The 11,759-nt window shown below is 47.1% G+C and overlaps 1 protein-coding gene across 1 annotated transcript in view; it reads left to right on the top strand.

The window, feature by feature from the left end:
* The first annotated feature begins 299 nt into the window (after positions 1-299).
* Positions 300-11,759, top strand: part of LOC135364356 (protein disulfide-isomerase-like protein of the testis) — a 33,980-nt gene continuing 22,520 nt past the window's right edge. The window contains exon 1 of the mRNA XM_064590375.1: positions 300-498. Within this exon, the coding sequence (XP_064446445.1) occupies positions 300-498 (199 nt within the window). The remainder of the gene's footprint in view (positions 499-11,759) is intronic.

Genomic DNA, 11,759 nt, shown 5'->3' with positions numbered 1-11,759 from the left:
GTCTGGGAGAGCCAGTGGGCTCAAGTGGCTGGAGTGCAATTTGGATTCTTGCTGCTCTGATTGAGGCCCTGCTGTTCTGAGCTATTCCTGTGCAATTTACACAGGGGCTGAAGTTAAGCTAACACTTTGCCTCTCTTCCAGTGCCACTGCCAAGCTGTGAGCACCACTAGGGAGGCAGTGGGCCATGCTCAGGCCATGTTCTCCATACATAAACTGGCTGGGCAGGGAGTGATGACGTGGCACTTGCCACCTGCACTGATAAGGGCTCCTGTTCCTCTTTGTGCCCCTGAAGGACAGCCATGAAGCTGCTATGGATGTCCCTGCTGCTAGCGGCCTCTTGCGTCTCCACTGTCCAGGGCTTGCCAGAGGACGTCAAAGAAGACAGCATCAACATATCCCAGCCCTTGCATATCGTGGAGGAAGGCAACCTGCTAGTGCTAACACCTGCTGGCCTGACCCAGATGCTGAACCAGACCCGCTTCCTCATGGTGCTTTTTCGTGAGTGTCCCCTACTCCTGGGTGGTGGGCGATGGGTGGGGTGAGATCTGCCTCCTTGCTCCTGGCAGCCAGGGGAATTTTATATATTGCTAAACACACAAGAACACATATTATTAACATATTTTAAAATAGTATGTATATACTCTCATTCCCAATTTCTAGATGAGAATACTGAGGTCCAGGGAGGTTAAGCAATTTGCAAGATATGATGTTGCCACTTTAGTCTTGATTTATATGTTGCTCCTCAGTCCCACTGAAGGTAAAAAGTCAAGCTTTACTCTTAGGTATCTTTATATTCTGAAACTCAACTTTCCCCTCTGTAAAATGGGCATGAGCAGCATGACCATACTGGGCTGTTGTAAAGATGAAATGAGGTAATATGTCAAGTAGCTGGAATGCAACCAGAGAACAATAAATGGTGACAGTTATGGGCAAGCTCTTAAGCAAAAATTTGCAGACCATCACCTTTATCTGAACTCTGCCTGTCCACTTTTGTTCTTTGGACTGTTGTTCTTTGCATCAGTAGACATTTCTTCTTTTCCTTAGGCCCTGGGCACAGAGCAGTGCCTTGGGGCAGGGTAGGAGGGATTTTCACGTCAGCTTTCACATAGTCAGCACTTACTGTGTGCTGGGTATTGTCCTGAGTGCCCCACTACATGTTAAGTCAGTTAATCCTCACAACAAGCCAGTGTGGTGGCACCATTTGTCTCCCTATTTTATAGCTGAGGAGACAGAAGCTCAAAGAGGCCAAGCGATTTGCCCAAAGTCACACAGCTCACAAGTGGGGACCGCAGACGCTGTGCTATACCACTTCCCACCTGTAAGGATTGCAAGGGTGCAGAAAGCAGATGTGAACACTGGATTCCAGAATCCTTCAGAGCCTCTCCTGGGGAGTGTCTGGATCCGTGTCAATCCCCAAGGCCTGCTTCCAGGTTGTACCTGGCCTGACTAGCACCCAGGTTCCTGGAGGCCAGGCAGTGCCTGAGGTTCCAGAGCTGGGCAGGGCAGTGCAGGGTGGGTGCTGCCCCTTTCCATGCAGCCTCTCCTCCCCTCTTCTTGGCTGATGCTCTGGTGTAGCCTTTTCTCCCGTCTGTCAGTTTGCCTTCCTCAAACACTGACCCCTCACAGGCTTCCTTTTCTCTCCAGTCTGACCAATGCATGTACTGGGATGAGAGGTTCATGGTCCTAGGCTCAAAAGCTGGGCTCTGCCACTTATTGGCGAGGTGACCTTGAGCAGGTGACCTTGATCGCTCTGAGCCTCTCTTTACTTGGCTGTAAAATGGGGAATTTAATAATATGATATAATTCCTAGGGTGCTTAGCACAGTGCCTGGTGCATAGTAAGAGCTTAAGAATATATTGGCTGTCATTCCTTTTATCATCATTTTGAGATTCCTCCTCTGCACAAAAGCGTTAATGATTTTTGCCTTGCTGGTTGTTGTGGTGATGAAAATGGGCTCAAACATGCAGTCATTAGTGCCTAGTGAGCATTCATTGGGCAGAAACTGTTATTATTGCATTCCAATTCACCCCACTTTTACTCAGCTTACTCAGTGCCAGGCCTTGGGTGGGCTCTTTGGGAGCCCCAGAGAAAAGGGGTCTTGGTTTCTGCTCTCAAAGACTGTCAGAAGTCAGGACTGTCACAAAGCAGGAGGAACTCTTTAAAATGATATTCATGCCATTAGAAGAGTCTAAAACGGTATACATTGGGTGCCTCACAGAGAAGTGACAGCTTGGACTTGTCCTGAGAAAGGGTAGTTTTGGCTGCAAACCAGCTGGGCAGCCTCCTTGGTCTTGGCTCCTGCATCCTTGCATCCTGGGATGCACATGGGTCTCCAGGTCAAAGCAAATGCATCTTGAAGCTTGAAGTTTGGCTTGAAGTGAGAGAAATCTTTGTTATTTGGCCCCTCAGTGGTGCCCAGTGATGGACAATCTGCAGCCAGAGCAGTGGAGTCAGCACTCTGAAATCTATTGTTGCTGACATCAATAATTATCAAAGACCACATGCCAAGCACTGGTAAATCCTAAAGTGTTTTTTTGTGGGTTTTTTTGTTTGTTTATTTGTTTTTTAACTTGAATCACCCACACACTTTTGTCTGTAAGTGACATCAAGGTTTGGAGTAAAGTATACAAGTTTGGGAGCCAGGCCAGCCTGAGTGTGAAACCCAATACTGCCATGACCTAGATAGGTGGCCTTGGGTACATTTCTTTGTGTCTCACCTTCATCTGTGGAGTGGGAATAACAGAAGTGGTGGAGTCATTGTAGGGATTGACTGAGGGTATCTGTGAAAGATCCGACACAGGGAAGATGTTCAGTAAATGAGTCCTCATCTTCCCCTGGCCCTGGGGCACAAAACAGATCATCAACTTTCTGTCAGTTAGGACTGGGTTCAGCTTCAAGGAATAAAGAATCTGCTAATGATGACTTAAATGCAGACCAGGGATAGGCAGTCAATGGCTGTCCTAGCAGCTTCATGGTGTTAAGGATGCAGGCTCCATCTATCTTCTTGCATCACCCCTGACACGTTGTAGCTTGTGGTCATAAGATGGCTGAGGTACCTCTTGTGATGTATTGTGCATTTTGCTAGGGGAAAAGAGGGACAGGCAAAGAGCAAAAGGACAAAATACGTATCAGCTAAATATGTCCCTTGGAAAAAAAAATCAGAACTTTTCCAGAAGCTCCACCAGTGACTTTTGTTATATCTTATTGGCTAGAACTGGGCCGTGGCTGTTCCCAACCTGAGGAGTCTGAAACGGAGAATGTTTTAGGTTCCTATCGCTATGGTCCAGGAATGGTTGATTCACAGTATTTGCCACAAGATCCAAGGTTGCAGGCTAACTTAAATGGGCCAAATATCTTGTTAGTTCTTTGCATACTGTAGGCAGTTTTTAATGGTAGATGAATGAAGTCCTTTAATCAAATAAATTCTAAAACTGGTTGTCTACTTTTGTACCCAAACTCTTTTGTTGTTCTGATTTTTTAAAAAATAAATATGTAGACAGAATACGTGCAAGCAGGCAGAGGGGCAGAAGGAGACAGAGAGAGAATCTTAAGCAGACTCCATGTACAGCGTGGAGCCCAAGGCAGGGCTCAGTCTCAGGACGCTGAGATCATGACCTGAGCTGAAATCAAGAGCTGGACACTTAACCAACTGAGCCACCTGGGCGCCCCTCATTGTTCTCATTTTGATTAGATATTTTAAAGATCACTGTGTTAGGGAAAGCTAACTGCTATATCAACTCCCAAATCTAGGTTTGCAAAGGTTGACTTCTCAAATCTTAGTCTCAGGCAGGTCTGCAGAGGAGCTTAGCTCCATATAGTCATTCAGTCAGCCAGGCTGCTTCCATCCAGTGCCTCAAGCATCACTTAGGGCCTAGAGTACTCCACTGAGTCCTCTGCCTCCAGCCAGCAAATGGATTGAGAGACAGAGGACATGCTTCTGAGCCAGGCCAGCCCTGGAAATGGTGCACATCCGTGCTCCTTGAAGTGCTGCCTGTGGACCAGCAGTGCCAGCATCACATAGGAGCTCATCAGAATTGCAAAATACCAGGCCCCATTCTAGACCTACTGAGTCGGAGTCCCAGGTGATTCACACGGACATTACCGGGTGAGAAGTACGTGTAACTTCTGCCCATGTTCCATGGGCTGCAGCTCTGCAGGAGAGGCTGGGAAACTCAGTCTGGCAGTGTAAATGAAAAGGAAAAAGAAGCAGGGTTTGGGGAACACATGGCATTTTCTGCTTTAATCACACTGCACCTTAAAGGAACCTTGACACGGCCTTTGATTCAAACACAACCTGAAGCTGGGCTGGCTGAGAGGCGGCTGGGCTGTGTAAACTCTTCCAGACACTAAACCACCAGGAAAAGGCTTCTCTTCTGGGCAGCAATGTCAACAACGATTTCCTGCATGAGGCTGACTTTATGGACTGTTTGCTCAGGTTAACGTTCCAAGGACACCTGGTTCCCAAATCCAATAGGCACTTGTCAGTCCTCATCTTCCTTGACCTCTTTGCAGCCCCAACCTGAGACCCTTTGCCCTTTGGTGCCCATGAGCCCATTCTCTTCTGGTTCCCTTTGATCTCTCTGGCTCACTTCTCAGGTCTTTATGGCTCCTCTTCTTTCCCATAACCCTGAAATCAAGGATGTAACAGGCAGCCCATGGACTGAACACAGCCAGCAGGGGGGTTATGTTTGTGCCGTGCACTGTTTTAAAAATTGAATTTCACAACTAAAATTGAATTTACATCTGCTCTCGAAGAAACAGAAGATCTAGAGGCACAGGCCCACATTCTTGCAATGTGCAAGTAGCTGGAGCTGAGTAATGATTTTTTCTTTTGATCAGAAAACATGCCTGTCAGTTTGCCACATCCCTACCCAGCCAACCCCCACAGTCATACCCTGCCTCGCCCCTGTAGCATTTGAGTCTGTGTCCGCCGTCTGAAATCCAGGTCTCCTAGTCTCTTCTTAGTGTAGTCTCTCTGAGTGGTGTTACTTCAGTGGGGGAGTTTGGGTATGTGACAGCCTCAGCAGCTCGGTTGCCCTGGGTCCCAGAGCCTCCTCAGCTGGCTTGTGCAGCCTCTTCATAGCAACGTGGAACAAAAACATTCTTTTTGTGCCCTTAACCTTGATGGTTCCCAGAAGGGAAAATCTGATTGGGTCATTTTTGCTTCCATCCAACATAGAGCATGCCTGATGCATAAAATTCCATCAAAATAGTTCCAAGCTTCTGACCTCCATCTAGCCCAGACTGTTAATGGTTTCTTTCACTGTGCCAGGGTGCATGCTGGATTTTACTTCAAGCCTATGGAACAAAACCTTATAGGGGTGATCTGGTTTGGGCCATTTTCTTAATACAAGCCTGTGACCAGGGCAGGCACTTCTGCTTTGCTGATTGACTCCTCCAGCCGATTCCCCATATCCCTCATCCACCCCAGGACGTGGGCCACCACTTACACATCTGTTTCATGGTCTCCTTCAGGGAAGAACTGAGAACCCTGCAGCTCTACTCTACCTACTGTAGAACTGTAAGCTAATGGTTAGCACAGGTCAGACATCCAAGAAGAAGACATCCATCTTCTTTTTTTTGCTGCGGTCCTAATCTCTGATCCTGGACCCTCGATGTTGAAGGAACTAGAGCCACACGCTTTGCATGATACAAGGTACATCTCAACACACATTTACCCTTCCAAAAATGGCACAGCAGGTGGACAAGGCAGAGGAACCTGTCCTGTTTGCATGAGAATGCAAATCTCTGCCCAGTGACTGTTTTAATCAGGGCAGAAGGGGGAGTCCATGGCTCTTTAGGGCTTTAACTGACATAACTTGGGGATTGACGCTGAATCTGGGGCTACAGAGAGAGCCAACCAATTTTACATTATTTTTTTTTTTTTTTTTGAGAGAGAGAGAGAATGAGAGAGAGCATATGAGAGGGAGGAGGGTCAGAGGGAGAAGCAGACTCCCCACCCAGCAGGGAGCCCGACGCGGGACTCAATCCAGGGACTCCAGGATCATGACCTGAGTCGAAGGCAGTTGCTTAACCAACTGAGCCACCCAGGCGCCCCCAATTTTACATTCTTTAATGACATTAAATGACAACCAATTTGAATACTTGAAACTTAAAGCATTCCCACTGGATGGTATTTCAAAGCAGTAAACACCAGCAGAGATTTTGTTATCTAAAAGAGACACTCAGGCTCATTACATTTGAATATCTGATTCCTTCCAATACATGTTTAAATCAAAATGAGTTCTCAAAAACTGGCAGGCCTTCTAAAGTGACCTTTGGAAAAACTAATCACTTGGGGAAAGCATTTTAAATGTTTTCTTTTTTCTAGGAATAAATAGGCTCTTTACAAAAAGGATTTTTCCAATATTGTCCCAGGAACATACTGTATAGTAACTCTCAAATCCTTAGCTGCTGCCCACTTTCTTAGCTCTCTGAGGACTCCAGGCTCAAGAGTCAATGGTTGATGGGACCTTTCCTCTTGCATGTTCCTCACGTGTCTCCAATGCCACGTGTTCAAAACAGAACTCAGCATTTTTTATTTGCTCCCTACAACTTGCTTTTTCTCATGCCCTGCCTTAACCGACAGCACCTCTCTCTACCCAATGTCAAAATCAGAAATCTCAAGGTCATTCTTGACTCCTCTCTATTGTCCCATTTAACCTATCACCAGGTCCTTGTTTAAACCACCTCCTAAAGCCCTCTGCAATCTTCAGTCTTCCCACAACCTTGCCACTGCCTTCATTCCAGCCAGTGTTCCCCACCTGAAACACTGCACCAGCCTCCTAGAGCATCTGCCCACCCCCTCCAATGCTGTCCTTACAGCACACCCAGAGATATTTTTTCCTTTTTTTTTTTTTTTTTATTTATCTGACAGAGAGATAGAGGGCACAGATAGGCAGAGCGGCAGGCAGAGGGAGAGGGAGAGGGAGAAGCAGGCTCTCCGCAGAGCAGGGAGCCCGACGCAGGGCTCAATCCCAGGACCCCAGGATCATGACCTGAGCCGAAGGCAGCCGCCTAACCGACTGAGCCACCCAGGCGCCCCAGATATTTTTTTCCTAAAATGCAAGTCTGATTGGGTCACTTCCTGATTAAAAACCCTCAGTGATTCTCTAAGACCCCAAACTCCTTAACATGGCTACAGTGTCCTCTGCTTGGACTAGCCTCAGCCAGCTTCCCCACTTCACTTGAGAGCTATGCTTTAGCTTCTGAGTAATTTGTAGTTGCTGGATAGGTCACACTGGCTCAAGCCACAGGGCCTTTGCACTTACAATTCCCTCTGACCATTGTGTCCTCCTCCATTTCCTTGCCTCGATTGTGAGGTTTAAGCTCATGAAGCCACCTTGTCAGGAGGCTGTGTCCACCCTTACTCCCACCTACAGTAGCTAGCAGGCCCTTCCATGATGACGCAACCCTCTGTACCCTCCCTTTCATAGCACTTCTCACACTGTATTGAAACTGCTTTCTAACTTGTGGGCTTCATGGGGGACAGGGGCCAAATCTCATTCACCTCTTGATTACTAACATCTGGCATTGTGCTTGGTAGGCATGCATGAGATGTTGAATGAATGACGGAATGAAATGAGCTTTCTTTTGGCCCATAATGTTCTGCATGAATGAGGCAAGCAGAAAAGAATAAGCTACCCTTAGTGGGAGAAATCAAAATGAGGTATATCAGAAGCTGTCTCTAGGGTCATTTAAGAAGTACCCCTAAAGAAGAGACAGCAAGAGTCCAGGGAGCAGGTTACATGATAATCATGGTGATGATGAAGATGGTGATATGGATGAGGATGGTGATGAAGATGATGATGATGGTGGCCATTTATTGAGCATCTGTATTCCAGGCACTGTACTTGGTCTCACTGTCCCCATCTTACATATGAGGCAAAGACTTCTCAGAAAGGTTGGAAAATTTGCTGAATTTTAGACCAGGTCTGACACCAAGCCTGGTATTTAATCCATCTTACAAGACTGTGCTGATAACTGGAATAGTTATTTATTTATTCATCATTTATTCATTCATTCACTCAATATTTATTGAATACCTCTTATGTGTCAGACTTCTAGGCATGAAACAGATGGACATCCTTGCTTCATGGAACTTATGCCCTAAAGAGGGGAGATTGAGGTAAACAAATAAGTAAAGAATGTAGTATGTCTTCGGGTTAAAAGCACTATGGAGAAAAACAAAGAAGAGCAACAGAGAGAGCAAAGAGTTAGTGGAAGTGGGGCTGCAAATTTATATAGAGTTGTCTGGGAAGGTGACAATTCAGCAAGGACCTGAAGGCAGGAAGGCAGCAACCTATGCAGATAGCTGGGAGGAGGGCATTTCAGGCAAAGGGAACAGCAAGTGCAAAGGCCCTGGGGTGGGAATGTGCCAGGATGGCTAAAGCTGAGGTGCTGAAGAGAAGTGGGAGATAAGATCCGAAAGGAGGTACAGTCCTTTAGGGCCTTACTGGCCATTACAATGATCAGAGGAATTTGTTGGCTAGTGCTTGAGGAACTAGAAGGGATTGGTTACCATCCTAAAGCTCCTATAATCTGCGAGCACCTCTATACACTATAATGGCCCTATGGGATGGGTAGAGGATTATTCTCAGAATATTTTTCCAAGCTTGATCTAGAGCTTGGTCTAAAGTAGGGTTTCTCATCCTCAGAGCTATTAACACTTTGGCCGGATGGATAATTCTTTCTTGTGTGATGCATTATAGAATGTTTAGTGGCATCCCTGACCTCTACCCATTAGATGTCAGTAGCACTCTAGTTGTGACAATCAGAAATGTCTCCAGATATGGCCAAATGCCCCCCATTGAGAACCAATGTCTAAAGAAAGGCATACTCCAGCTCCCTGTGCTGAGAGCTAATTTCCAATCCCTACAGTCTCACTTTCCCGTCCACCAGCCCCTCCCCTGACTCACACTGGCTGCTCAGAAAAGGGAACGTGAGGTTATCTACTAAAGATGCAGGCAAACATTGATTCTAGGTCTATTAGCCATTAACACATCTACACATCAGGTAGACATTCAGAGAGTCATTCCCTCTTCTAATATGACCCTGGGTCCCATTTGCTTACCCCAAAACCCACATGAGAGCCACACAATAGGCCCAGGCTTGTGTTGGATGACTTGGTGTTAGTCACCCTTGTCTCTCTTTCCCCAAGAACCAGAATATCTGCAGAGGATCCTGACATTTCCATTAAGACCCTCCCTTCACAGAGAGAACCTGGTCAGGGCAAGATCAAGGGTTCTCCACCTATGCCATCATAATGGTTAACGATTTGGGGGCACTTCTGTGCCAGAGCTTTGCACACCCTGTCTTACTATGTAGGATCATCTTAAGGTGTGGGATCAATTAGTATCCCCATTCAGCAGATGAGGAAACAGAGGTACAGAGATGTTTAAAAAACAACCTCCCTAGGCCACAGGTGCTGTAAACCACCATAACTGCCTGTTTTATGAGACAACCTAATGAAGTTCACTGAATACCATATGGCAGTCAGACAATGAGCTCTACCTAGATAGAACTTAGGACCCAAGGAAGGCTGTACTTGCAAGAGCTCTCGCCTCACAGCAGAGGACTCCCGGCCCACCCACAACCCACTGGGCTCCACTCTGCCCAAGCAACAGTGTACATCGGAATTGTTTCCACACCACAGCCAAACTGGCATTTCCGGTTGGCCAGGGTAGGACATAGGCACCAAGACCTGAGAGGTGTAGGCATTCATTTCACCTTTGCAAACTTGGGTTTGCAGAGCCCCAGCGGTTTAAAAAGAAACCAGAAGACAGGACTGTAAATCATAAAAAGTGAATTTGCCTCTACAGATTCTCTCTGCTCTGATGGAAACCACCCCAGAGCAGGGGAGATGGAAAACCCACCCCCATCCCTCCCCTCCAGGAAAAAGGAAACTTTTTTAGACCAGCTCACCCATATGGTCAGTTAGAGTGTGAATCTGGGAGTCAGTCAGCCTTGGAGTTGAATCTCAGCCTAACCGCATATTAGCTATAAGACCTCTGGGCTTCTGTTTCTTGTCCGTAACATTCCTCACCTGGAATGGTAGATAACTCAGAGGCTGTTCTGAGGATTAACCAGGATAGCAACGGGGTTGGCACAGTAAGTGCTCAATAACTTGTCATTGTTGTTACCTTGTTATCATTACTGTCACCACCACCATCATCACCATCAGCCGCAGGAGCCATCCAGCTGCTCCGGTCAAGACCTCAGAGTCATCCTTGACTCCTCTCATTCATTCATACTCCCCATCCAATCTATCATCTCCTCCCATCTAGCCAATCTATCACCAGTCATCTCCTCCTTCAAAATCTCTCAGACCCTGACCACTTCTCACTCCCTCCACTGCCACTACCCTGGCTCAAGCTATTACCATCTCTCACCTGGATTATTACAGAGGCCTCCAACTGGTCTCCCTGGATCCACTCTCTTTCCCCTTTGGTCTAATGTTCATGTAACATTTAGTACAGTCCAGTTAAAAAGTAAGTAGGATCAGGGCACCTGGGTGGCTCAGTCGTTAAGCGTCTGCCTTCAGCTCAGGTCATGATCCCAGGGTCCTGGGATCGAGCCCCACAACGGGCTCCCTGCTCAGCAGGAAGCCTGCTTCTCCCTCTCCCACTCCCCTTGCTGGTGTTCCCTCTCTCACTGTGTCTCTCTTTGTCAAAAAATGAATAAAATCTTAAAAAAAAAAAAAAGTAAGTAGGATCATATCTAACTCTGCCCCAAACCCTCCAGTATCTTTCCACACTCCTCAGAGAGGGACCAAAATCTATTCAGTGGCCGACAAGGCCCTATGTCATCTGACCCCCAGGCCCCTCATTCTGCTCCACTTCTTGTCATTCCTCAAACATGCTGCACATACTCCCACCTCGGGGGCCTTTGCACTTATGGTTCCCCTGCCTGGAAACTCTCTTCCTCCACATACCCACATAACCTGCTCCCTCACCTCCTTCAGTCTTTATTAAAATGTTTCTTCTTGGTGAGGCTTCCTTCAGCCTCCCTACTTAAACTCAATCCCCCTGACACTTTTAACATCCAGCTCTGCTTCTTTTGTCTCCGTAGCACTTAGCATCTAAGATAGCATATACTTGTTCACTTTCTGTCCTCTCCAACAAGAACAGGGATTTTTGTCCATTGATTGTTAAATCCCCAGTACCCAGAACCGTGTCTGGCACGTGGCAGATCCTAGAAAAGATCTGTCGAATGAATGATGAATGATCGGATGAATGGATGGATGGATGGACGGATGTGTGGATAAATCGCCATTACTATTATCGTTAGATCCTATCCAGCTAGCTTTAGGAGCCCAGCATTCCTGTTATCACAGACTGTTTCTCTCACGTCCATTCCAGATACCCCGGAGCACTGGGCTGTGTGTGGGACCTCTTCAAGCTCCACCATTTAGACAATCATTCCATGTGTTTTTCTTGCCCGGAGCTGCTTCCCTTAGAGACTCAGATTTGGACACCATGTCAATCAGCCACCCCCTGAGCCAGGCAGGGCCAGATCCACAAGGAAGCCCGGGGAGAGGCCTGAGGGCTGGAGCAGGGGCACCGGGCCAGCAGCTGCTGGCGGTGATGGGTCAGCGGTATCAAAGACAATGATGGTGACAAAGCAGGTGGTGGGGAGGCAAAAAGTCCCACTTCCTGTGCATTGATTGGGAATTTAATGAAAACAATCATTCACTTTTGGGCTCCATCGCAGGAGCAGGTGTGCTGACTGGCAGTGGGGCATGTACCAGCTGTCCTGGA

The sequence above is a fragment of the Mirounga angustirostris genome, unplaced genomic scaffold (assembly GCF_029215605.1).
Source record: "Mirounga angustirostris isolate CCGP_5_RB_7025 unplaced genomic scaffold, mMirAng1.0.hap1 SCAF_5, whole genome shotgun sequence".
NCBI classification, from domain to species: domain Eukaryota; kingdom Metazoa; phylum Chordata; class Mammalia; order Carnivora; family Phocidae; genus Mirounga; species Mirounga angustirostris.
The sequence above is the reverse complement of the archived record's forward strand: the minus strand, read 5'-3'. Positions and strand labels throughout refer to the sequence as shown.